This window comes from Podarcis pityusensis (assembly GCF_964106645.2).
Source record: "Podarcis pityusensis genome assembly, chromosome: 8".
NCBI lineage: Eukaryota > Metazoa > Chordata > Lepidosauria > Squamata > Lacertidae > Podarcis > Podarcis pityusensis.
In genome coordinates this window covers 71,396,960-71,424,623 of record NC_138033.1, presented here as the reverse complement: position 1 = coordinate 71,424,623, position 27,664 = coordinate 71,396,960, and the positions used below count along the sequence as shown (strand labels likewise).

General features: G+C 47.5%; 2 protein-coding genes across 2 annotated transcripts in view; one reads left to right on the top strand and one right to left on the bottom strand.

The window, feature by feature from the left end:
* The window catches only part of FNDC10 (fibronectin type III domain containing 10), a 367,304-nt gene that overhangs the window by 8,838 nt on the left and 330,802 nt on the right, over window positions 1-27,664 (bottom strand). The gene's annotated exons all lie outside the window — the stretch shown is intronic.
* TMEM278 (transmembrane protein 278) lies at window positions 206-27,584 on the top strand. Its single transcript, XM_081016325.1, has 2 exons — window positions 206-1,320; window positions 23,571-27,584. The coding sequence occupies exons 1-2, from the start codon at window positions 1,051-1,053 to the stop codon at window positions 23,838-23,840; spliced, it is 540 nt and encodes a 179-aa protein (XP_080872451.1). The 5' UTR covers window positions 206-1,050; the 3' UTR covers window positions 23,841-27,584.

The window sequence follows — 27,664 nt, the reverse complement described above, 5'->3', positions numbered from 1 at the left end:
TGAAATGAAAATGAAATGCTGGTCTATTTATTTTCTTTCTGCAATATGTATACTTGAGTTCATAATGGCCTGGCTTGATGGCACTGTGTTTAGTAAGTGGTGCTGACTGGGGAGGGGAGGGGGGGTTGAGAAGCAGCTCTTGCCAATGATTGGCTAATGTCGGGGGAGAGCGAGAGAGTCAATGAAACTGCCTGCAAACCCTGAAGCACTGCACAGCGATCGGAGCCGGCTAAGAGCGAGGAAGCATCTGATGTAGACTAAAGCCAGGGAGATGCAGCACCCTCCCATTAAACTCAGGATCTGTCCTTCTGCGCTCACTGCTGTGCATCGCTGGGATCCTTGAACAAAGCAAAGAATCTGGTCTGCTGATGTTTCTGGGGGATTTGGGAAAGAAAGAAAAAACTTTGGCAGAGAGAAATTCTGCCTTCCAGAACTGCAGTAGAGAGAGAGAGGAGGAGGAATGATTCAAAGTCCAAAGATTGATTCTCGAAAAGGTGACTGCTAGATCGCTCCTTCTGAAGAGGCTGTGTGGAAGCTGATTTGAGCATCATGGGTTGTCCTAGAACAGGGCAGGGACTCCTGTAGAACAAGACATCCCAGCGGAAAGCATGCCTGCAACAACCCACGTTCAAGTGTGTGGCTTCTCCCTCTCTTCCCAAACTTCCAGCTAGAGCATCTCTGCTTGAACAGAAGATCTGGACAAAGCCCAGGGCGAAGATCAACTTCTGTGGGAAGAAGGCTGGGGGACAACCAGACATTGGAAACACCCACCAGGACTCTTGGTGGGTCTTCTCCACCCCATTCCATTTAATGCTTGGTGTTGGCCAATTGTGTAGAAGTGCAGCACTGCTGGATCAAAGCCCATCAAATCCAGCAGAAGTCAGCCAGATCCTGCAAGGAAGCCTACACAGATTCTTTTGAGAAGCCTACATTAGCAACAACTTTCTCTGTTCTGAAGGCATTCCAGGTTGCAGGGCAGAAAAGAGCAGGGGGATTTTTTGAAAAGAGAGATTTTTCGGTCCCTGGAAACCCTGTTTGATCCCTTCAATAATGTCTGATCAGGAGATGGATGACTATGACATGGACAGCCTGTCTGACACATCGCGGATGATCAAGGGACTTCCGCCTTACAACATGGATGATCAACTGCTGCCCATGGAGCGCCGTAGCACCTGCGGCTGCTGGGCCTGGACATGCCTGGTGGCAGCAATGAACTCTTTGGCCTTCCTCTTGAACTTCCTCTTGATGGCCACCATCTTTGCCATCGTGCTCCTGCCCACCATTGTGGTGGTCTATTTTGGGTTCCAGTGCCATTCCCGGGTAAGTGATATGCGACTTGCAGATGCTTCTGGTTAGGAAGCCCAATCCCTCACCTTGCATCAGGGGGTTAGGCAACATGGTGCTCCCCTGCCCCATATAGCTGGACTAGGGATGCATGTGGCACTGTGGTCTAAACCACTGAGCCTTTTGGGTCTGCCGATCGGAAGGTCAGCGGTTCGAATCCCCGCAACGGGGTGAGCTCCCGTTGTTCTGTCCCAGCTCCTGCCAACCTAGCAGCTCGAAAGCATGCCAGTGCAAGTAGATAAATAGGTACCGCTGTGGCAGGAAGGTAAGTGGCGTTTCCACGTGTTCTGGTTTCCGTCATGGCGTTCTGTTGCACCAGAAGCGGTTTAGTCATGCTGGCCACATAACCTGGAAAGCTGTCTGTGGACAAACGCCGGCTCCCTCGGCCTGAAAGCAAGATGAGCACTGCAACCCCATAGTCACCTTTGTCTGGACTTAACTGTCCAGGAGTCCTTTACCTTTATAGCTGGACTACAACTCCCATCATCCCATACCACGGGCTCTGCCGTTTGGGGCTGATGGGAGTTGTAATCTGAGAGGCACAGATTTCCCACCCCTGGCCAACTGTTCTTAGAATGGCTGATAAGATCATAGAGTTCTCAAAGCATTTTTTCCTAGGGTGGCGTTTTCCTGCATTAACTTTACCCACACATTTATAAAAGGATGGATGAGCTGGGCAGGACGTGATTACTAAATGATGAAAGATGTCACCTCTGCACACTCCCAGATGCCCCATAGTCTGTGTTATTCTTTCACATGTTCCCAGGATGAGTCTTTGCATTCAAACAAAGAGGCTCCAGAGATAGTGGGAGGCCACATACCTTACTCCCCAAAGTGGCAGCAACTTGGCCCCACCAGAGGTTTGTGGACTACAAATCCCATCACCCTCTATTCACTGGCTATAGTGGCTACAGCTGATGGAAGCTGTAGTCCAATAACATAATGGTGGGGGAAAAGACCACCTCTTTCCGTATGAACCTACCCAGACCCTGAGATCATCTTCTGAGGCCCTTCTTCATGTGCCTCCTCCTTGAGAGGTCCAGAGGGTGGCAACACGAGAACGGGGCCTTTTCTGCAGTGGCTCCCCATCTGTGGAATGCTCTCCCCAGGGAAGTTCGCCTGGCGCCTTCATTATACACCTTTAGGCACCAGGCAAAGATGTTCCTCTTTAACCAGGCCTTTGGTTGATCTGATTTACATCCTATGCCCTTTTAAAATGTGGTTTTTTTGGGGGGGGGTATTGAGTTGCTGTTTTTATTTTTATTAGGTATTTTGTGGTTTTATATCTTGAATTTATTCGGTGAACTGCTCTGAGACCCCTGGGTATAGGGCAGTATATAAATTCAAATAATAATAATAATGGTTTCATTTTCCTTTTATTGGGAGGTTATGGCGGGTCTTGTATAAAAAAATTAATATCTTCTGTAAAACTTTTTTTTGTGCTTTCAGTTTAGCATGATGCTGTTTTAGTTTAGGAAGAACATGTTGGGTAATGGGAGACATCATAGAGACATATCGATCATGGAGAAGGCAGCATTGATGGAATTGGCCTCCTCCCTTGCCTAAAACATACTTGGAGGCAGTGCTTCTTAAAACAGGAATGGGGAACTTTAGGCCTGGGGGTCCAGTGTGGCCTTCCAGGCCTCTCCAGCTGGCCCCTGGAATGCTCCCCAAGCCTCACACCCCAGCAGCCCTGCCAGGCTGGACTCTGATAAAGTCTCCTGTTTGCCTGGATGGAGGCTAGAGAGGGGTGTGTTAGTGCATGCTGAAATGGCAAAGATAAAAGTTATATTTGTGCCTCTGCCCACTTTTGCTCCTGGCCCTGCCCACCACTGCCATGCGGCCCTTGGAAATCTTCCAGAAGGGAATGCAGCCATCCAACCTCTGCTTTAAAATGTCCCTTCAAAGAAGGAGAGTCCCTCACCTTCCAAGCTATCCCGTTCCACTGGGATGGGATACCTCGGAAGACAGCTCTTGCTTTCAGAAAGTTCCTCCTAATATTTAGTTGGAATCTCCTTTCCTGTTACTTGAAATCCATTGGTTTGGTTCCTACCCTCTGGAGCAGTAGAAAACAAGCTTGCTCCACACGGCAGCCCTTTAGATACTTGAAAATGGCTTTCTTATCACCTCTCAGTCTTCTCTCCAGGCTAAACATAACCAGCTCCTTCAACCCTTCCTCATATGGCTTGGTTTCCAGTGTGTCGAATTTCATTGTGTTAACATTTAATTATATGTGTCATTTTGTATGTTTATGCTGTAAACCACCCTGTGATTTTTGGATGAAGGGCCGTATATGAATTTAATAAATAATGATAATAATAAATAATATAGAAAACATTGGCTGGGGCCGATTGTGGGCTGGCAGGGCAGAGTGCAGGGAGCCCAAACAGTGGGTGGAGCCAGAGCCAATGATTGGCTGAGTCAGAGCCACTAATATGCAGAGGCAACTCATTCTAGTTCTTCATCTGCTCAAGGCAACATTGAAACTAAGGAGGTCAAACACCACCCTCTTGGTCTGGATACAAGTAAGAAGGCGAGCAAATGGGGGCTGGCTGAGGACAGACTGAGGTTGGTGGATCAGTTAACCATACTAAGGGGCCAGTCTCCATTGGAAGCCAACACCACTCCAAATTTTCAGCACCAGCTAGCAATGGACAGCGCCAATTTGCCAGTACCTTTCTCAGGATGTGGCTTTGACATTTCTCATTCTGCGGCTTCACACTCTTCTGTTCTAACAGTTCATTAGGTTGCAGAAACCTGACTGGACTAAAGCTCTGGCTTAGATGGGGTGTGAGAAGCTGAAACTTGGTCAAGAAGAAGGGTGTGTGCAGTTCTCATTTTAAAGTCACTAAATGCAGGTGGACTTTCACGGGGACTTTTTGCTTTATTAATTGCAAACTGATGCAAAAATCTGACGAACTAATTTAAGGCTGGGAAAATGAGAAACGGAAATGGATAGATTGGTCCGTCCTTATGCTGAGCAGGATTCCCCTTTTATTGGCGAATAATGCCACTGAAATCATCAGGGCTCAGGAAAGCATTAGTAAACACACCAAATCAGTGCCGTCCTATGCATGTTGATTTGGAAGTAAATCCCCACTGGGCTGTATCAAACGAAGAGTAGAGTCACAAAAATGGACATAAAAAGAGCCTGTTGGATCAGGTCAATGGCCCATCTAATTCAGCATCCTGTTCTCACAGTAGCCAAACAGATGTCCTGATGAGAAACCGTCCAGCAGGACCCAAACACAAGGGTCCTCTCCACTCCTGAGGTTTCCAGCATCTAGTATTCAGAAGCCTCCAACTGAGACATAATGGCCAGTAGCCACTGATAATAGATTTAAAGTTGCCCAGTCCTCCTTTAAAGCCATCCAGGTTCGTGGCCCTTCACTGCTTCCTGGGGGAAGTGAATTCCATAGCTCAACCACTCGCTACATGACAAAGTCCTTTCTTCCGTTTGCCCTGAAATCTAATGTTCTAGGAGTTCTAGGGAGTCTATGAGTTCTAGGGATAAAAGCTTTCCTCGATCTATGTTCTCCATGCCATGCATAATCTTAGAAACGTCGATCATGTCATGGTCTAGGATGCATGTGTTGGGGTACGACGTTTATCCTTGAATACTCTCCAGAATCCTTTAACATGAGAAGAGCCATAATAATAATAATAATAATAATAATAATAATAATAATAATAATTTATTTATACCCTGCCCATCTGGCTGGGTTTCCCCAGCTACTCTGGGTGGCTCCCAACAGAATATTAAAAACATGATAAAACATCAAACATTAAAAACTTCACTAAACAGGGCTGCCTTCAGATGTCTTCTAAAAGTCAGAAAGTTGTTTATTTCCTTGACATCTGAAGGGAGGGCGTTCCACAGGGCGGGAGCCACTACCGAGAAGGCCCTCTGCTGGATTCCCTGTAACTTGGCTTCTCACAGTGAGGGAACCACCAGAAGGCCCTCAGAGCTGGACCTCAGTGTCCGGGCAGAACGATGGGGGTGGAGATGCTCCTTCAAGTGTAGATCAGGCCAAAGGCCCATTGAGTTCAGCACACTCTTCTTGCAGTGCCAAGCGGATGCCTCTGGGAAGCCCATAAGCAGGCCCTGAGCACAACGGCAACTCTCCCCTTCTGCAGTTTCCAGCAACGGGAATTCAGAAGCGTTACTGCCTCCAACCATGAAGCAAGTGCATAGCCATCAACTCCCAACATCATGCTTGCTGGGTCAGATGAGAGTTGTAGTTCAACAATATCCCGAGGGCCAAAATGTCCCTACTCCTCCTGCAGATTTAAGAAAAGCAAGCGTGAAAGTCAGAGCCAGGAGATGTGGGGAGGAAAGCAAATTATTATGCATTCTTAAAAAAAAGCCCACGAAAATAGCTTTGCAGTAATTACCAAACCTCTGTGACAATCTGGATAAATACAGTAACGTCTCGGCTGACAGAGGATCCTTCCCAGCGCTGATTACTCACCGCAGTTTTTTATTTTATTGTCACAATATTTCTCTCCATTTCCTCGCCACCCTCGATTCCCTCCCCGCTTTTGCCAGCAGCCCTCCTGCTCTCCTGCTTTTGTCTGCGCTTGCCTTCACGCAGGCTGAAATCTCTTTAATTTCATTTTAATTAAGGCTGCTCCCTGCTAGATGCGGCCTCTGCAATTCGTCTATTCAATTAAACAGAGAAAGGAAGAGTGTGTGTGTTTTTTTTGGGGGGGGGTATCCGGCCACTGGCAGCAACCGAAGAAACAGAATCCACCCTCCAGCCGCGGATCCCAGAGCGCTGCGCGGGCTTCCTTCCCAGCCTCCGCTGGACAACCTGCAATTTATTCAAATTGACAAACTAATTTCGTTCTCATTAGGTATTCCGCACATGGGCTGTGCATGGATGCACTGCTCTCTGATTCTTCTGTTAAGGGGAGAGCTGAGAATATTTGGCTTCATTTCTCCCTTCATCATTCTGCCTTGGGGCTGCTGAGGAGCTTGCACTTGCCGACTCAAGTTTTGATAGTTCTCAGATTCCCCACCCCTTGTACAACAGTTGCGGGGGGAACATCAGGCTCCTCTACAAATGTGGCTCTGCAATTTCTCTCTCTCTCTCTCTGGCCCCTGGGATTCTCCCCCAGGCCCCTCCCTTCTCTCTAGGCCTTCCCTCACTGTGAGATGGGAGGTTACAGGGATCCAGGCAGAGGACCTTCTCGGCAGTGGCCCCCAAGCTTTGGAACACCCTCCCATCTGATGTCAAAGCGATAAATGTTATAAGACCTTCCATAGAAATCTGAAGGCAGCTCTGTATCGGGAAGCTTTTAATGCGTGATGCTCTGTTGTGTTTGTGTATATGCTGTTGGAAGCCACCTAGGGTGGCTGGCGCAACCCAGTGTCAGGGACCATGCTGAGGAGGGCTACACTGAGGAGGAATGGGGGGTGCCTCCCCCTCCCCCTGCTCCTGATCAGGATCCTGAATCTTCCCAGGAGCAGGACAGTATAGATTTGGAACAGCGGTTTGCAGAGGGACATAGTTCAGAAGGCAGAAGCTGGGAAGTACTGGACGGGGAACAGCTAGGAGGAGGAGAACTGGGAGAGAGAGGGTTAACAGATTCACTGTCTCTGGAAAGTATTCATCTGCTCAGCCCAAGGTCAAGAAGGGCAGATAAGGTGGCAGCCTAGAAAGCACAGTGGTTGCGAGATCAGGTTACGAGACGCGGTAGTGATGTGGGTGACTAGGGAGGAAGTGGGTGCAACGCTTAATTGGGAGCACCTTCATTCCGAGGAATGGATTCTTTGTTCTCTCACTTTGATCATTAAAGTTTCTAACTGGTAAGAAGACTCCTTCCTCTTTGTCCTGCTTATCTACTGCCAAAGGGGGCGGGGAGAGAGCTGATTCCCTGAAGCCTGATTCCCAGTCAGATGGACTGGGTACAAAAAACTTATTATTATTATTATTATTAGCCACACCCTTCACTGGCTCTGGGAGGTCTCTGTTCCAGCTTTCCCCTCCTTCAGGTGCCCTTTGCAGCGTGACTGTGCTGGCAAAACTGGGGTCCTCTTCCAGCCTCTCACCCACCCACAAATCCTCGAGCCTCTGGAGCTGCCCTCAGCTCTTCAATGATTAAAGGCTTCCTTTCTCCTTTTATCTTTTCAGTTACTCTTGAACTGATTTAAGAGCATCTGCGCTGAAGCAGCTTCGAGGCACTAACTTACTGTAAATAAAGTGCCAGAACGAAGGCGTTCAAACGGCCTCGGTGTGCAGTTTTGTTTCGTGAACAAACCCTGGGATCAAGGGGGGGGGGTATAAGGCAAAGCCATTTGTGTGGCTCCGTACAGCTCGAAAAGCAGACCCTCCTACAATTTGTTGATAGGGAGATTAATTGCGCATTGATTGCTGCTGCTGATCCAGCCCTCGCCTGGGAGACGGTTGTGGTTGTTTGCTTGAGATGGCTTTGCCATCATTGAGGAGGCAGCTTGCTCAATTGGGCATCCAAGAGAGTTGCTGGCTAATAAAATGAACAAATGAGATGGGTTTTGCGGCAATCAGTCCCTGCGGAGAAGGGGCTGCATGCGTTGCTTGTTTTCCACGCCAGTGGAAATTTCCTTATGATAACCAAACCAGCCATTTCTGATTATACACGGGGTTTACAAAGGGAGATCTCTGTTTCCCTGATTCAGTTCCATTGGAACATGAAAATCTGCCTTATTCTGAGTTGGTCTATCTAGCTCAGAATTGGCATCTTCAAATATGGGACACTCCCAGCCATACCTGGAGAGGCCGGGGATTGAACCTGCAACCTTCTACATGCAAAGCAGATGCTCTGTCACTGAGCTATGGCCCTTCCCTGAAGATATACGAACATAGGAAGCTGTTGTATACTGCAGTATCTCAGACCCTCCGTCTTACTATTTTCCAGGGACAGTCCTGGATTTACAGAAGCCATCCCGGTTTCTAATTTGATCCTGGAATGTCCCACTTTTCCTTTGTTGTTGTTGTTGTTGTTGTTGTTTAGTCGTTTAGTCGTGTCCGACTCTTCGTGACCCCATGGACCAGAGCACGCCAGGCACTTCTGTCCTCCACTGCCTCCCGCAGTTTGATCAAACTCATGCTGGTAGCTTCAAGAACACCATCCAACCATCTCATTCTCTGTCGTCCCCTTCTCCTTGTGCCCTCCATCTTTCCCAACATCAGGGTCTTTTCCAGGGAGTCTTCTCTTCTCATGAGGTGGCCAAAGTATTGGAGCCTTAGCTTCAGGATCTGTCCTTCCAGTGAGCACTCAGGGCTGATTTCCTTCAGAATGGAGAGGTTTGATCTTCTTGCAGTCCATGGGACTTTTCCTTAGGACGTCCCTATTTCCATTGAGCCAAGGAGATAAGCACAGCTGTCAACTTTTCCCCCTTTTTAAGGGAAATTCCCTTATTCTGAATAGGATTCCTCGCAAGAAAAGGGAAAAGTTGACAGCTATGGAGATAAGTAACTATACAACCTTTAGGAGACATCTGAAGGCAGCCCTGAATAGTTTCATTAGGTTTTTATAGATGTTGGAAGCCACCCAGAATGGCTGTGGCAATCCAGTCATATGGGCAGGGAAGAAGAAGAAGAAGAAGCAGAAGCAGAAGCAGAAGCAGCAGCAGCAGCAGCAGCAGCAGCAGCAGAAGAAGAAGAAGAAGAAGAAGAAGAAGACTGCCCTATTTTCTTTGGGACGTGGGTGGCGCTGTGGGTTAAGCCACAGAGCCTAGGACTTGCCGATCAGAAGGTCGGCAGTTCGAATCCCTGCGATGGGGTGAGCTCCCGTTGCTCAGTTCCTGCTCCTGCCCACCTGGCAGTTCGAAAGCACGTCAAAGTGCAAGTAGATAAATAGGTCCCGCTCCGGCAGGAAGGTAAACGGCGTTTCCGTGCGCTGCTCTGGTTCGCCAGAAGCGGCTTAGTCATGCTGGCCACATCACCTGGAAGCTGTATGCTGGCTCCCTCAGCCAATAAAGCGAGATGAGCGCCGCAACCCCAGAGTCGGCCACAACTGGACCTAATGGTCAGGGGTCCCTTTACCTTTACTATTTTCATTGGAGAAATGTTGGAGGGTATGGTATCTAGCTCAGTAGCGTCCATGCTGACTGGTATGTCCAGGATTCCAAGCAGGGAACATTCCCATGCCTGTCTGGAGTTCCTGGGATGGAACTGGTCCTGCCACATGGGAAGCAAATGCTTTACCACTGAGCTGTGCGATGTGGAAGAGTCCTGAGTGCCAAACAGAGATGCTTGGGGGCCATATTGATTCCCTCCCTGTGTCTGTGTGTGTGTCTGTGCTGGATTTACATATAATCTAAACAAGCTATAGCTTAGGGCCCCACTCACTTGGGGCCCCACCAAAAAATTAAAGGAAAAAAACAAACTGGATGTACATTTCCAAAATATAAGATAAAAAAACAAATAAAATAAAACCTACATACAGCAACAATGGCAAATGGCTTTAGATACCTATTAGGTCCGTATAGCATATAGTCAACACAAAAAAGTGACAAGTTGTTGTTGACAAAGGACAGCTGGACATATAAAGGTCCCCATTACCTTCAGTAGCTTAGGGCCTCATCAAACCTAAATCTGGCCCTGGTGTGTTTGTGTGTGTATGTGTGTAGATAACTAGATAGATAGAGAGAGAGACAGAGAGAGAGAGAGATAGATAGAAAGCACCTGTCTCCCAATGTGGGCTTTAAGGCAGCTTACAACATTGAAAAACAACAATACAAAGTAATAGGAGCAAACTAGTGAGAAAGAATGAATAAAAGACATAGAACACATTTAGAACCAGCAATTAAAATCTAGTTTGTCCTGGCAGCAGCCCATCATCAGTGCTTTGCTTTTTTAAGAAGAAAAACGTGCCAGTACTGAGTACCCATAAGTACCCACACATCTTACTGGGTTGCCCCAGCCACTCTGGGCAGCATCCAACATAGATAAGAACGTAAATCCCTATCCAGGATTGCCTTCAGAAGGCTCGGGGATCGGATAGCTCCATACCCTCCAACATTTCTCCAATGAAAATAGAGACGTCCTAAGGAAAAGCGGGACATTCCGGCATCAGATCAGAAACTGGGACGTCATCTCTAAATCAGGGACATCCCTGGAAAAAAGGGACATTTGGAGGGTCTGCTATCTATCTAGCTTTCCACCTACCTACCTACCTACCTACCAAATCAATTTATGCAGGGGTCAGCAAACTTTTTCAGCAAGGGGCCGGTCCACTGTCCTTCAGACCTTGTGGGGGGCCGGACTATATTTTGAAGGGAAAAAATGAACAAATTCCTGTGCCCTACAAATAACCCAGAGATACATTTTAAATAAAAGGGCACATTCTGCTCAGGTAAAAACACACTGATTCCCGGACCGTCCACGGGCTGGATTGAGAAGGTGATTGGGCCGGATCCGGCCCTGGGCCCTAGTTTGCCTACCCATGTTTTATGTCTCGAGAGAGAAAGAGAGATATGTTGATGACAGCAAGTTTAATTTCCCTTTCCCCTTCCCTGCAGAACTTTCATACTTTTGCCTTTGGCTGAACAGGTTTGTCAGGTTTGTCAGCCGCTTTAAGAACCTGCTGCGCCTCTTTGACCTGCAGGAAAAGTGGGTGGAAAGAACAACGGGACGCCATACCTCCCTCCAAACACAATTAGCTCTTCTAAACACAGCTCCGTCTCTCTTCCCTCAAAAGAGTAAGGGAATAGCTCGATGCTGTTTCAATCTGTGCAGTCTGTGTGTCCCTCACTCCCCCCCTTTTATTTTATTTTTTTAGTTTCCTCCTTCTGGATATTTGTTAGCGCTGACATTTTCTCAGCCACAGAGGAGCAAGACTGCCTACCTCATTGGGGTTGTTTACTGTCAGCGTTCCACAGAACGAGGAAGCTCTCCAAGATTTTATAGGTCCTAATTACCTGTCATGCAGGAGATCTCCCCATCCACCATCTCAGCACATCCTGAAAGCCTATTGTTAAGCAGCCAGAAAGGTGTGGGGAAATGTTATGGGGGGCTGGAGCAACTTGCTGGAGAAGAAATGGCAAGATGTTTGGGGAAAATAGGAAGCTGCCTTGTATAGAGTCAAACCAGGGGGCCTGTGTAGCTCAGTATTGTCTGCACCGACTGATAAAAACTCTGCAGGGTTTCAGACAGGGATTGCACCTTGGAAAGGACCATTAAAGGCCACGTTTTTGTGGGATGCGGGTGGCACTGTGGGTTAAACCACATAGCCTAGGGCTTGCCGATCAGAAAGTCGGCGGTTCGAATCCCCGCAGCGGGGTGAGCTCCTGTTGCTCAGTCCCAGCTCCTGCCAACCTAGCAGTTCGAAAGCACGTCAAAGTGCAAGCAGATAAATAGGTACCGCTCTGGCGGGAAGGTAAACGGCGTTTCCGTGCGCTGCTCTGGTTCGCCAGAAGTGGCTTAGTCATGCTGGCCACATGACCCAGAAGCTGTACGCCGGCTCCCTCGGCCAATACAGCGAGATGAGTGCCGCAAATCCAGAGTCGGTCACGACTGGACCTAATGGTCAGGGGTCCCTTTACCTTTTATTTGGACTGGGTAGTCTTCCTAGCTTTGCTGCGTCCTTTAGATCTATTGTTTGGTCCTGATTTCTGGATTTGCCTCCCCCAAGCTCCAAATCATGGTTTCCCCCTCTGCTCATTCTTCCTTGTCCCTCATCTCCTCGCCCCTTAGTGGGTCCTGCAAACTGTTATTCTGAATAATCCCTTTTTATTGGGTAGGGGGCATTAGCTGGAGATGAGTTTATGGAGCCAAGGGGTCAGTGGCCTCCAAATGTTTGGGAACTGCTGGTTTCTTTTCTTTAGGCTTGCCTATTGCTGAGTTTTCCTTCTCCTTTTTATTTTTAAAAAAGCCACTGACCACTTTAGCAAGGGGGAGGGCGTCACCAAATGCCCCCTCTCCATTTAGCAGCTCCGCTCTCAAAGCCTGCCTGGTTCTTTCTCTAACAGACCATCCTTCTCGAAAAGGGCTATCCAAACCTTTGCTTTTGTCCATTAAATAATATTCTCTCTATGTGCTTTTGGGCTTTTCTTTTTTCCTGTGCCATTTTCAAAGCAGAGGGTGGCGAGGAAGGAGAAAGCTTTCCTCTCTCCCTGCATTAGGCTCTGCCTGATGAGCAGATCCTTTCGCTGGACTAATGGCTAAAGTAGGCAGGCCTGAAAAGGAATCAGTCACGATGCCTGCAAGGCCGCCTTTTCTCCTCATCTGTCCTTTTTTTGTTCTGGCTGCCTTTCCAGACCTTTTTCATTTCATTTCATTATTTAGATATTTATAGACCACGCTGTTCAGGAAAAATACAGCGAGATAGCATAGAACGTGCAAAATTACAAGAAGATCACTTTTTTTAAAAAAAACCAATTAAAAGCTGTTTGGGGGGAAAGCGGAAATCACATTTCAAAGTCCTGCCTGAGTAACACAGTTTTCCGAGAGAAGCGAAAAGGTAAGGCAAGGAGCGTTCTTGCCCAGATTCAACTGGCAGGGAGTTCCACAGGGCATTGCCTTCAACACCAGTAAAGGCTGACTGAACCTTGGGAGTGTGGGGAGTCAGAGGATCTCAATGACCAAGGTGGAGAATAAGGAAACCGGATGGTCGTTGAGGCACCGCTTGAGCCCAGGTTGTTCCAGGCTTTGTGATTAACACAGGAACCTTGAACCTGCCCAAAGTGATGACAAGCAGAGAAGTAATATGCCACCAGTAGCCTGCTCCTGGGACCAGTGTGGTCCCTACATGCTGCACTATTTGCATCTTCTGGCATGGATACAAGCAGCAGAAGTTGGATGGCCATCCGTCTTGGATGCTTTAGCTGAGACTCCTGCATTGCAGGGGGTTGGACTAGATGATGCTCAATATAATAATAATAATAATAATAATAATAATAATAATAATAATTTATTATTTGTACCCTGCCCATCTGGCTGGGTTTCCCCAGCCACTCTGGACGGCTTCCAACAAAGATTAAAAATACATTAAAATATCAAACATTAAAAACTTCCCTTCCAACCCTAGAATTCTATAATTCTACGACTGCCCCACACAAAGCATGCCCGTTGTGTCTTCGGGGTGGCTTGTGCTCATGATGGTATTGGGGTGGTTATATGCCAGGGGTCAGCAAACTTTTTCAGCAGGGGGCAAGTCCACTGTCCTTCAGACCTTGTGGGGGCCGGACTATATTTTGAAAAAATATATGAACGAATTCCTATGCCCCACAAATAACCCAGAGATACATTTTAAAAAGAAGCACACATTCTACTCATGTAAAAACACCAGGCAGGCCCCACAAATAACCCAGAGATGCATTTTAAATAAAAGGACACATTCTACTCGTGTAAAAACACGCTGATTCCAGGACCGTCCGCGGGCTGGATTGAGAAGGCGATTGGGCCGGATCCGGCCCCCGGGCCTTAGTTGCCTACCCATGTTATACGCAATCGCACTTTCAGAGCTGTCTGCCTTGACCTCAGAACTGTCCCCCGGCCTCACCCCTCACTGGCTCTGTTTCATACCCTCCTTGAGTGTTTTGGCCTGACTGGAATGTGCCTTTAAACCCCCACAATGCCTCTTGCTCACCAGGACAGAGAACAGAAAAGGCATTTGTGAGCGTAGTGTGGAAACCAGTCTGGTATGCAAATGGAAATTTCCACTGAGAGCCAATGAGAGCCAATGTGGCACAGCGGTTAGAATGCCAGACCGGGACTTGTGAGAACAGGGTTCCAATCCCCACTCAGCCAGGAAGCTCACTGGATGGCCTGATGCAAGCCTCTCAGCCTAACCTACCTCACAGGGTTATTATGGGATTAAATAAGGAGCGTGGGGGAAAGCATGTACCCCGCATTGAACTCCTTGGAGGAAAAGGTGGGATATAAATGCAATAAGCAAGCAAACAAATTACCGTATTTTTCGCTCTATAAGACGCACCAGACCACAAGACGCACCTAGTTTTTGGAGGAGGAAAAGAAGAAAAAAAATATTCTGTATCTCAGAAGCCAGAACAGCAAGAGGGATCGCTGCGCAGTGAAAGTAGCAATCGCTCTTGCTGTTCTGGCTTCTGGGATAGCTGCGCAGCCTGCATTCGCTCCATAAGATGCACACACAATTCCCCTTACTTTTTAGGAGGGAAAAAGTGAGTCTTATAGAGCAAAAAATACTGTAATTAATCTGCTTGGTCACTGTGAGAACACAATGCTGGACTAGATAGAGCTCTTTTTAGGGCCTTATATTTCACCTGCTACCCCCCAGCAACCTATCTAACCAAGTCCTGCCTCAACACCCCCCCCCCCCAGATTTCCACAAAAGCTCACAGTTTGTGCAGGGGTTTAGCTGCTGAGACATTTTCTCAAGAGGAGTCTCCTCAGGAGAAGTCAGGGGAAATCCAGCTGTGATTTGCTGCTCTTTGGGGTCAATTTTTGCAATCTCCCAGTGCTGCAACACTCTCACCCCACCCAATAAAATATCTGAGGAGGCCAGGTGCCACGTCTTGTGATCGATTATGTGCCCCCCTCCATATTTTATTGCAGTTGGCACCCCTGAATAAAATCAACAAGTAACAGAGGAATTGACCGGAGTCACCAAGAAACTGTTGGTGCAGGTTAGCTGAGGAAAGAAGCAGCGGAAACACGAGGAAACACGATGTGAAATAGGCATTTGGACCACATCTGCCACTGGTTATGAATTTGCATCATTAGTAAAGTGTCGCTGAAGTGCTGCCCCTTCTCACCAGCTGGGGGCAGACTTTGGAGGAGCTTGCCCTGCTGCTCCTACCTATCAATCAAGTCTAGCTTTAATGCAGAATTCAGAGTCTCAAGGGGAGATCTTCTGAAGCGGGTCATGGCTGTCTACTCTTAAGGATGCTAGCTTGCCCTTTCGCATTTCAGTTTGGCTTTTTGTTCTTTGATCCTGCCCGGCGCAGCTAACAAGCTGAGAAGCAGTCATCACTGCTTGGCTTTTTGAAAAGGGCTCCCTTTTGGCTGATGGCTTTCATCCTTTCCCCTTTCTAGCAAGGGCAGCTCATCATAGCTGTTGACGAAACCTCTTGCCACGATGAATGGCCTCTCAAACACGCGGTGGAAAATGGTTCTCATTAGACATCGCGGCATCAGTAAGAGAACATTGAAAGCTGCCTTGATGGACTCGTGGTCCATCAAGCTAGTGTTGTCAACTCTGACGGGCTCTGAGGTTTCCGAGCACAATTCAAAATGTTGGTGCCGACCTTTAAAGTCCTAAACAGCCTCAATCCAGTATACCTGAAGGTATACTGCGTCTTCACCCTCCACCTTCCCTCGCTGCGAGAAGCCAAGTTACAGGGAACCAGGCAGAGGGCCTTCTCGGTAGTGGCACCCGCCCTGTGGAACGCCCTCCCACCAGATGTCAAAGAGAAAAGCAACTACCAGGCTTTTAGAAGACCATCTGAAGGTGGCCCTGTTTAGGGAAGCTTTTAATGTTTAATAGGTTATTGTATTTTAATATTCTGTTGGAAGCCGCCCAGAGTGGCTGGGGAACCCCAGCCAGAAAGGCGGGGTAAAAATAATATATTATTACAGTGGTACCTCGGGTTAAGAACTTAATTTGTTCTGGAGGTCTGTTCTTAACCTGAAAGTGTTCTTAACCTGAGGTACCACGTTAGCTAATGGGGCCTCCTGCTGCCGCCGGAGCACAATTTCTGTTCTCATCCTGAAGCAAAGTTCTTAACCCGAGGTAATATTTCTGGGTTAGCGGAGTCTGTAACCTGAAGCATATGTAACCCGAAGCATATGTAACCCGAGGTACCACTGTATTATTATTATTATTATTATTATTATTATTGGTTATTTTTTCTCATAGGGCTGTTTCCCATACTATTTGGTACCATTGGTCCATGCTTACTCCTGACAGGTCTCTCCAGTGTCTAACATCTTCCAAGACAACAATGCCAATTTTTTTTTATTATTATTATTATTATTATTATTATTATTATTATTATTATTATTATCATCATCATCTGTGCCTCCCCGGTTGGAGGCAGAAATGCTTCTGAATACCAGCTGCTGGAAACAACGGAAAGGGAGAGGGCTTCTAATGCTCATGTTTTGCTTTTGGGTTTCCCACAGGCTTCTAGTTGGCCGCTGGGAGAACAGGATACTGGACTAATGGGCCATTGGCCTGACCCAGCAGGCTCTTCCTATGGGCAGAGGCTCCAAAAAAGGGAGAAAGTTTGAGAAATGGCTCCATTAAGTCGTTTTCATTTCCTTCTCTCTAAGCTGAAAAGGCACAAACGCCGCAACCTTTCCTCACCAGGGGGTTGCTCCAACCCCTTGATCCTTTTCAGCTGCCCTTTCTGGAATTTCCCCCCTGCCTGGCAACATCCAATATCCTGGCACTGCGGATGCCTTTCAAATCAACGCAAGCCCATTCGGCAACCTCTCCTGCGGTAGTAAAGGAGGACAAATATTGCAGCCCTTTTTCATTTGTTTTGGGACAAGACAAAAATTTCCATTTCTCGCCGGCCTCTTGGGTGACAAAAGAAACAGCGGCAGCAGCAAGCAGCCGCGTTTGGACTCAGACGGTTTTAATTTCAGGCTGAGTCATAAAGCGCCGCTCATAAAGCCGGCATCTGTTTCTTTGCTCTGCGTGATCTGCAGCCGAAGGTGAAGCGAAGGCACGCTGGCCACGGAAAAAGAGAGCAGGCAAGACAAAAGGCGGACAGGCTCTGATGGGCAGGGCGTCAAACCTTTCAGTTAGCAAGCAGCAGAAGGCAGTGTATAGAGTGGTGGTAGTTGGAGGAAGGCATCCTTTTCCATTCGTGACCCAGAGCAGCGTTTCCATTCTGCTGCAATCCACCTTCTGCCAAAAAAGTCGACTGTTCACTTCATTGTTGGCTGCAGCAAAGCCACGTGATTAATTACGCAGCCTTTACATTATTCCACCCCATTCATCTCATTGCAAAGGAAACACAGTGCAAATGGGCAGCGAGGGGGAGTGCCATCAATTATGTACTATTTGCATACTGGAACGAACAATAACAGTGGCCACCGATTGTATTTGCTGCATTGATTTCTGGTGCAGACATGGAATGAAGAAGTGAAAATCAGATGTTTATTTAGTTATTGGATTTACAGCCCATATTTTTCCCCAGGGAGCTCAAGGTCATGCAAGGTAGGTTAGGCTGAGAGACTGTGACTGGCCCAGAGTCACCCAGTGAGCTTCACTGATGAGTGAGGATTCGAACCCTGGTCTCCCAAGTCTTGTTCCAGCACTCAAACTATTATACCACACTGGCTCTCTGTTTCTGTTGGGATTCTCCATTAGCCCTAGTGGTGGTAGAATCATAGAATTTTAGGGTTGGAAGGGACTCCAATGGTCATTTAGTCCAGGCATCCCCAACTTTTGGCCCTCCAGATGTTTTGGACTACAATCCCCATCATCCCTGATCACCGGTCCTGTTAGCTCAGGGGTCAGTAAACTTTTTCAGCAGGGGGCCAGTCCAATGTCCCTCAGACCTTGTGGGGGGGGCAGACTATATTTTGAAGGGGGGGAAATGAACGGATTCCTATGCCCCACAAATAACCCAGAGGTGCTTTTTAAATAAAAGCACACATTCTACTCATGTAGAAACACCAGGCAGGCCCCACAAATAACCCAGAGATGCATTTTAAATAAAAGGGCACATTCTACTAATGTAAAAACATGCTGGTTCCCGGACTGTCTGCAGGCCGGATTTAGAAGGGCCTTAGTTTGCCTACCCATGTATTAGCTAGGGATCATGAGACACAAACAAAAAAGAGAAAAAGAGAAACAGAATCCGTGCAGAAAGGCAAACAAAGGGGGGAGGGGGAAAACCCCAAAACTCTATATTTTACGAGGTTGTTACTGTACTGTATCAGATCTTAACCTATTTACAGTATTTGTAAGAATGGATTCCAAATATCATTGAATTTGTCCATGGCAAGTCTGCGTTTACATGAAAGTTGTTCATATGTTGCGAGTTTGTATAAGTCTTCAATCTAATCATAGAAGGGAGCCACATTTTTATTTTTCCAGTTTATCAGTATCAGTCTTTTTGCTGTGGTATGGGCAAGGAGAGTCCGCTCGTATGGTCCTTTTGTAAGGTTCCATGTGCTGGGTATATATCGTATTTTTTTGCTCTATAAGACTCACTTTTTCCCTCCTAAAAAGTAAGGGGAAATGCGTCTTATGGAGCGAATGCAGGCTGCGCAGCTATCCCAGAAGCCAGAACAGCAAGAGGGATTGCTGCTTTCACTGCGCAGCGATCCCTCTTGCTGTTCTGGCTTCTGAGATTCAGAATATTTTTTTTCTTGTTTTCCTCCTCCAAAAACTAGGTGCGTCTTGTGGTCTGGTGCGTCTTATAGAGCGAAAAATATGGTAATTCAAGAGGATATTTTGCTCTGCAAATGTAAGGTTGTTCCGTACAGTTCTGTTGATGGTTTCAGTTACCTCCTGCCAAAAATCTGTCAATATAGGACAATAAAAAAACATACGTTTTAGAGAAGCATTATCCCTATTGCATCTCCAACAGTTAGATATCCACACTCTACATTTGAAGGGGGGGGGAGCTGTTTGTAGACTCAGTATTGCCTACTACACTGACTGTCTGCAGCTGTCCAGGGTTTCATGGACCACATATAAACTCCGTCTCCAACTCCTTGAAAGATTCCATTAACGGCGTCTCCCAAAAATTTTACACATCACTTGGGAAGACAGGCGAACTAATATCAGTGTACTGGAAGAAGCAAAGATCACCAGTGTCAAAGCAATGATTCTTCAACATCAACTTCGTTGGACTGGTCATGTTGTGCGGGTGCCTGATGATCGTCTTCCCAAGCAACTACTCTATTCTGAACTTTAAAATGGAAAGCGTAATGCTGGTGGTCAACAAAAGAGGTTTAAAGACTGTCTCAAGGCAAATCTTAAAAAATGTAGTATAAACATTGACAACTGGGAAACACTGGCCTGCGAGCGCTCCAGTTGGAGAACAGCCTTTACCAAAGGTGTCATGGGCTTTGAAGACACTCGAACTCAGGACGCAAGGGAGAAACGTGCTAAGAGGAAGGCATGCTTGGCAAATCCACACCGTGATCAACTCCCGCCTGGAAACCAATGTCCTCACTGTGGAAGGACATGTGGATCCAGAATTGGCCTCCACAGTCACTTATGGACTCACTGTTAAAACCGTGTTTATGGAAGACAATTTTACTTGGCTACGAGTGATCGCCAAAGAAGAAGGAAGAAAGAAGATTCCCCAGCCCTACCTGGAGATGCTGGGGATTGCACCTGAGACCTTCTGCATGCAATGCAGGTGTTCTATTACATAGAGACTTTAATGCCATTGCTGGACATTTCTCAAACCCTTTTGAGAAACCCCCAAGTCCCCTTGAACAGAACTGGGAAGCCATCCAGGTGAGAGCTGTCACCTGAATCTCCCGCCGGCCTGTTCCCTGGGTAAGAGCTTGAGGAGCTGTCACCAGGCCGGGCAGACATAATGGATAATTAAACCTTTAATCTGATGACTGCTAGCTTCTCTCGGCAATTTATCAGGGCAGGCTGGCAGGCTGGAGATTGAATATACAACAGGGAAGAAGAGGCAGAGCAGCCAAATGGGAACTCAATCTGTAGGCAGTTTCATTTTGTCATTTCATTTCCCTTTATGAGATTGAAGCCGATGGACGAGCCCAAGGAGCAATGGCTCATAGAAGCTCACTTATTTCCCCCTCCTGGTTTACTTTTCGAACGAGGAACGTTTGTCATGCTGAGAAACTCGACGCCATGATGACGGGCTTGTGGTAGGATCCCGGAGCATTAAGGCAGGGGTGGCGAACCTCAGGTCTGGGGGTGAGGTCAAATGTGGCCCTCTGTCTGGCCCTTGAGACTCCTTGCCCAGGCCATGCTCCTCACGGGGCCTGATTTGCACCTTTTATAGAGGTTCTCCCTTGTTGGGACATTGTCAGGGAGCCAGCCAGCAATAAATCACACGGAGTAAATAAGGTTAATTCTTTATTGAAAAAAAACCAAGGCTGCTTAGGGGAGCCAAGCCTAATGAGCGCAACAACTCTTATCAGTAGGTCTTGCCTCAAGGAGACAGTTATGAAGGCTGAAGACAGCTGCCTAAATTCCCTCCTCTCCCAGGTACCTTCCCAAGCAATCTGAGACTCCTGTCTCTCCTCTGCCCTCTTCATACCTCTTTTGGTCCTGGGATACTGGGGGGTGGGAGGCGAACTGGTCACAGCAGGAGGGGAAAACACCCTGGCGTCTTCACCAGCCTGATTCATCTCTGCCTCTTGGCCTCCCTCCTCTCTGGTTTCTGATTGTGGATTTCTCTCTGCCACCCAGCAAGATTCCTGGTTGGGGTGGGTGGGATGAACCCACGACTCCCAAGTTCACGCTAACCATGACATCACACTGGTTCTTCAGTACAGCTGGGAATGTCCCTTGCTTGAATCCTCGGAGATCCACTCCCAGTTCTCAGCTAAACAGATTGATAATGGGACATGGCCAAAGGTAGTCTCATGTGTTTGCTAAGACCATAGGAACCTCAAATTCTTGCTGGTTCAGGCCAAAGTCCCATCGAGTCCAGCATCCTGGGGTCACTGTGGCCATCCAGATGCCTCAATGGGAAGACCACAAGCACACTTGGAGCCCCCAGCAAGTAATATTCAGAAGCCCCCTTAGTTCCACTCTATGTAGAGCATCAGTTTTGAGCTGGAGCCGCAGTTTGTTGCAAGCTTGTTTCATTTCTAATTTCCTGCTTGGCCGAGTATAAATGCTACCTCTTGAAGCTGCCTTTCCATTGGCAAAAGTGAGGGATGGGTTTGGCACAGAGGGAAGGAGGCGCGTCATCCAACTCAGGTTGCCCCTCATCATTGCTCATCCGTCGAGTCTCATCTTTCCCCTCCAACATCAAACTCCATTTCTTTTCCTCCCCTCTGGCTCTAACAGTATCTGTTCAGTATTAATTAACCTAGAGAGGGCGTCAGATACAAATAACATCACCTTTTTGACATCAGGGTGTAGAGAAGCAGTGAAAGGAGTGGGGAGAACTGAGTGAAATGAATGCTTTGCAAATGGTGAAGGGCTGAAAATTAATTTTCGGTGAGCACAGTGGTGGCTATTAGAGTGACTATTATCTTTTCAGGGGCAGAGTATCTGCTTTGTATGCGGAAGCCCCAGATTCAATCCCTGGCATCTCCTGGTAGGAGCTTATAGTTCTCCTCCTCCCTCTTTCCTCATGGCTGAGTGAGGGATTTGTTTGTTTGCTTGTTTATTATATTTATAGAAGTCGTTTTTCTTCCAAGGAGCTCAAGGTGGTGTATGTGGTTCTCCTCCTCCTCCTCCTCATTTCATCCTTACAACAACCCTGTGAGGTAGGATAGGCTAAGAGATGGCCCAAGGTCACCCGGTGAATTTCAGGGCTGAGTGGGGATTCGAACCCTGGTCTTTCCCAGGTCATAGTCTGCCACTCTAACTTTTACACCACACTGGATTTGAACCCTGGTCCTCTCGGGTCTAAACCCCCCCCCCCCCCGCTTTAAATGTATGGTGTGAATGTGGCCAATAGCAAGTTGTAGAAGTGGAGCACACATTATTTGTTGTGGTAATGATTTACTTATTCATTTTGTATAATTTATACACTGCTTGATTGCAAAAAAACAAAAAACCAACCCACGAACAAACCTCTACAAAAAACAAAACAGTAAAATCAATAAAAGTCACAGCCGGACTTCAAAAGTTAAAATACTAAAACAGATTGAAATTAGCTTAACTTTATAAGCATCTGGGAAGGCTTGTCTAAACAGGAATGTTTCCAGCAGGCGCCAAAGAGCAAGTACAGCGAAGGTGGTTAGTGTGGTGCTGTGAATGCCAAGGTTGCAGGTTCAATCCAGGTCACATATTCCTGTGTTGCAGGGGGTTGGACTAGATGATCCTCAGGATCCCTTCTGTTATCAGAAAAAAAAAAACCTGCTCCTTTTTCCTTATGGGGCATCCAAGAGCCCGTATAGAGTCCTTAAGTGGGTTCCCTATCGGTAGGAGAAAACAGAGGCCAACCAGAATATATTGAGAAGCAAAGCAGCTAGTAAGCCTGATCTTTATTCAAGGAACTGTTGCAACAGGGTCCCCACTCACCACACGCAGGAGGGAGGAGAGAACCCAGAACAATGGTGCACAAGCCCTTATATAGACCTTTGAAATTGCCCACCCTGTAGCCCAAGACCACCCCCGCAACATCATCCATACAACACAGAAGGAGGCGGTCTACAGCAGAAATACATCACAGGAGGCGGTCTACAGCAGAAATCCTGTTTGCCAAGATACCTGATAATGGTCAGTGATAGCATTACCTGGGCAGTCTGGCCATTCTTTTGTGATGGTTAATAGTTTAGTTCCTGAATCCAGGTCACCCTATTCATACACAAATACGCCCTTCAGACAGGGTTTGCAAGCAAAAAGACAATGGGAAGGCTTTCCCCATTTGCCTCCCTTACTGCAGAGGAATTTTTGAGGTCACTGGGAGAGTCAAAACAGCTTCAGGATTGCTCTCCTGTACTATTTCAGACACGTGGTTTATATACTTACGTATGTGTTTGCCTTGTACATTTACAGTGGTGCCTCGCAAGACGAAAAGAATCCGTTCCGCGAGTCTCTTCGTCTTGCGGGTTTTTTCGTCTTGCGAAGCAAGCCCATTAGCAGTTTAGCGGATTAGTGCTACAGGGCTTAGCAGGCTTAGTGGATCAGCTGATAAGCGGCTTAACGATAAGCTGATAAGTGGCTTAAGGATCAGCTGATAAGCGGCTTAACGATAAGCTGATAAGCGGCTTAACGATCAGCTGATAAGCGGCTTAGCATCAGCTGTTAAGCGGCTTAGCCATCAGCTGATAAGCGGTTTAGCGGCTTGGGAAAAAGGGAAAAAGGAAAAAAAACCTGCAGGAACTCGCAAGACATTTTCGTCTTGCGAAGCAAGCACATAGGAAATTCGTTTTGTGAAGCACCTCCAAAACGGAAAACCCTTTCGTCTAGCGGGTTTTCCGTCTTGCGAGGCATTCGTCTTGCGGGGCACCACTGTATGAACGTTTAATTTATATTTGAGACCTTAGAATTCTGATAACACTTCCAACTCTACGGTCCTATGATTCAATAGGCGGCCTGGGTAACAATGAACTGGTCCCAATTCTTTCCCCTTCCCACGATGTCAGCCTCAGCTTCTGACTCACTCTCTCTCTGCCCCCTCGCAGGTGCTCCACTCCACAGCCTCCTACTGCAAGACCATCTTGGACGACAACAGCTCCTCCGCCCTGATCATCCTCGGCTTTGTCATCATGTCTCCGCTCATCGTGGTGGCTATGGCCATCTACTGCGGCCTGGTCAGGCGTCTCCGCCTCTTCCTGTGCTTCCAGCCTTGGGCCCGGGCCACGTACAAGGGCGTGAAGTGGCGGTGGTACGAAGACGGGGGGCTGTGCGGCTGCGCCAAGGAGTGGAGCAGCCAAGTCAAGGCCTGGGTTTAAGCGCTTCCCGCTCCTTGGTCTACCTGCCAGCACACCCCTCTCTCTGGTCCTCCAAATCTCATTTTCCCCATAAGGGCACCATGAAGAAGCAGGCAACGGCCTAACCCATCTAGAGGAAACTTCCATGGCTTCTTCTCCTTCCACCAGGGGGCGCTGGGCCTCCCATTGATTCTGGAACTTTCCGTGAGATGGAGCATCTTGCTTTCAGCATGAACTCTGAGGTTCATCTTAGGGCGTGAGTGTGGGGGACATTTTCAACCATTTCTTCTGCCAAGCAACCTTCTGGGGTGGGCGGAGCAACAAATGGGCGGAGCAACAAATGGAAATTTTACCTTTGGAAAGCGGCCTACACACACACCTCCATCCAGGCAAGCAAGAATCAGAATTCAAGGACACATTCCAGGCCAGGCAAGAACATTTGAGGAGGATGCAAGGCTCAGTTGGTGCAGTGTGTATGGCAGTGTGTATCAAGGGCCAGATAGAGAAGCCCGAAGGGCCATGTGCTGACCTTGGTCCTGACCTTGGTTCTCCACTCTCACCTTAGGGTAGTTACCACTCTCTTCACTTCAGCCCCCCCATGCAAGGGTAACAACATACCCTCCAACGTTCCTCAGATGAAAATAGGGCCATTCTATTCTACATCAGTGGGACACAGGTGGCGCTGTGGGTTAAACCACAGAGCCTAGGACTTGCCGATCAGAAGGTCGGCAGTTCGAATCCCTGCGATGGGGTGAGCTCCCGTTGCTCGGTCCCTGCTCCTGCCCACCTAGCAGTTCGAAAGCACGTCACAGTGCAAGTAGATAAATAGGTCCCACTCCGGCAGGAAGGTAAACGGCGTTTCCGTGCGCTGCTCTGGTTCGCCAGAAGCGGCTTAGTCATGCTGGCCACATGACCTGGAAGGCTCCCTCGGCCAATAAAGCGAGATGAGCACCGCAACCCCAGAGTCGGCCATGAATGGACCTAATGGTCAGGGGTCCCTTTACCTTTATCTTATTCTACATCAGAATCACTGATGTAGCATTTCCTCCACGTCAAGTACAAAAGTTATTAGAGGAAACACACAAATCTGCAGTATTTTAAGCACAGAAATCTTTGAATTTATGTACTGCATTTACGGAAGCCTAATCAATAAATACAACTCACTGGCAGTGGTACTAATGTAGAATAGAATGTCCCTATTGTCATCTGAGGAATGTGGGAAGGTATGTAGCAAGAATGTTCTGCCTTGCAGGGCTGTTGTCACAATTTCTGATTTAAGTTCTATCAGTGCTAAGCAATATTATTTCTAGTGCTCCTCTGGCTATGCTGAACAGGACAGCTGTCTTCTGAACCCACTGCCTTCTGGAGCTCCCACAACCGCTAAGAAACCAGGCTCCCACGGCAGCCACCCTTCAACTGACAGCTTGACAGGACCCTGACAGCTTCCCCCCCCCCTTAATGGTAGTCATCCATATTTTGAATCAGTATCATATACCAAAGATCCTAATCTTTGGGTTGTACCCCATTAAGTCCTGCTCAGAGTAGACCTATTAGAATCAATGTACCTACATTATACCACATTCACACCAGACATTTAAAGCACTATGACACCACTGTAAACATTAACGGCTTCCTTCAAAGAGTTCTGGGAGCTGTTTTCTATTAAGGGTGCTGAAATTAGTTCAAAGACCCTCCTATTTCCCTCACAGGACTACAATTCCCAGAATTCTCTGGGAAGAGGAATTGATTGTTAAACTTCTCTTGAGAAGGTATCACTCCCATCTACATGTCTTATACGTAACTGGGACCCACCTAGTTTAAACAAACCCATCTACTACGACACAGGTCATATAAGTTTCAGGTTTGGGGAAGAACCAGAATATCCAAGTAGGGATTACCAGCTGCCATTTTGGAAAAAGAGAAAGCCACTATATTTCCCACGTGCTTTGTCTTCACCACTGCCTGGCATGCTTGGTCTCAACGTAGCTGCCTTCATGAGGAACAAAATGCACAATAGCTGTGAGGATGTGATTAAACCGACATTCTTTCCCCTGAAAGTGAAGAGATCCAGTTCCAATAAACTGTGAACTGCCACGGTTTTGCAAACACTCTTCCTTGAAGGAAATGTGTACTGGTCCTGTGGGTTACCTGAGAGGCGAGGTCCAAGTCTGGTCCATGGTCAAAGGTGCAACGTGGAGGCAGTCCGTAGTAGCTGAAGCTGGGTTCAGGGCAGGGAGTCGGGTGAAGACAGTAAAAGGCTTGCAAGCAGGGAACCAGGGCGGGTCAGGAGCTCAGGCAGGAAAGCAGGACAGGGTTTAGGCAGGAACTAGCAACCAACAATGTTGCTCCCGCAACTTGGGACTGGAGCTCGCTGGCTTTTATCTGCCCCGAGGCATAGGGCGGCCCCGATCCTCTGGTGACTCGCCTCTCCTGGCCTGGAGGTGAACACTCCTCCTGCGGGAACTTAGTTCCCTCCGCCTCTCTGCCCTGAGCCTCTGCAGCTCAGGAGAGGCTGGAGGGTTACTGGACCCAGAGGCAACCTCAGCTTCCACTGACAGGGCTGAGAGTGGAGCACCTGCAGGCAATGGGTCCTCCATCACCTCAGGAGCCAGAGCAGACTCAGCGGATGCCTGCACCTGAGGATCCAGCACAGGTGAGGACTCTTCAGGCTCATGCCCCAGCCCCGGCTCAGCTGGTTCTGGAGGCAGGGAATCCTGTGCAGCCTGGGATCTCTCAGGTTCAGCATCCGAGTCCGAATCCCAGGCCATCACAAAATGCTTTCCTGGTTGATGTCTTCGGAGGACCTCCTGTCCCAGAATCCATGAGACATGTCCTCTAGATGCACGATCCATTCACACAGACATCAGGCCTGCAAATGTGTCCAATGGCCGGATGGGAATTGTGGTTCAGCCACAGTTGTAGGGCCAAAGATTCCCCACACCCTGCTCAAAGTAGACCCAGCTTGGCAGGAGGCTTCTCCTCTATCTTCACGCTACCTTTTAACAGAAACAAATGTGCACGCAGTATTCTATGATCCATCCGCTCGCCTTCCACAAATGCATATTATGTGCAGAACCTTTGGCGCATTTAAAGTGCATTTCTTTAACCTGTTTACAGTGGGGTGGAGGGGGAGCTAAAATCTCAACCCCCTTCTTTGAAATGGTGTGTGAAACTCTGCTGTCTGTTCTCTGTAACTCTTCCAGCTCCTGCTCCGATGTATAAATATGTGGTTGTCCTGGGCTCCACCTGTATGATTTCCATGTGATACCTGATGCTCCTGCAATCTCTGCCTATATATTAAATATCATTTTTATACTAATAGATTTCCATTATTCTCTTTTTTTAAACACAACAACAACAACACGTTTTTTATTTGTTTTTACAAATATGAATTTATAACAAAACCAAATACCTGTACATATCCACATAAAGAGATTTCTCTGAATCTTGAGACTTCCCCTCCGTGGGTCCTAATGTCAACATTTTCAACTGCATCTTATATCATAGTCTATATTTTATATCTATTCATATTGCCCATAGTGTTCGTTACATTACAAGTGTTGTTAAAATCCTGCTAATGTTTTAATTTGCTTTCAATGGTCTCCTAAATAAATTATATTTCCCTCCCATTCTTTCTTTAAAATTTTGTCTTCTTGGTCCCTGAGCTTTCCGGTCAGTTTTGCCATTTTGGCGTAGTCTAACAGCTTAGTTTGCCATTCCTTTCTGGTAGGGACTCTTCTTTCCATCACTGGGCTAGTAGTATCTGTGCTGCTGTTGTCGCATAAATAAAAAGTCTTTTCTGCTCCTTTGGTATATTGGTACTTACTTACAATTCCTAATAAGAA

What these genes read in the sequence shown, in the direction of transcription:
- TMEM278 (XM_081016325.1), top strand. Translation starts at nt 1,051, where the DNA reads ATGTCTGATCAGGAGATGGATGACTATGACATGGACAGCCTGTCTGAC. An exon ending in GGTTCCAGTGCCATTCCCGG is followed by an intron (nt 1,321 to 23,570) that starts GTAAGTGATATG and finishes GCCCCCTCGCAG; the next exon opens with GTGCTCCACTCCACAGCCTC.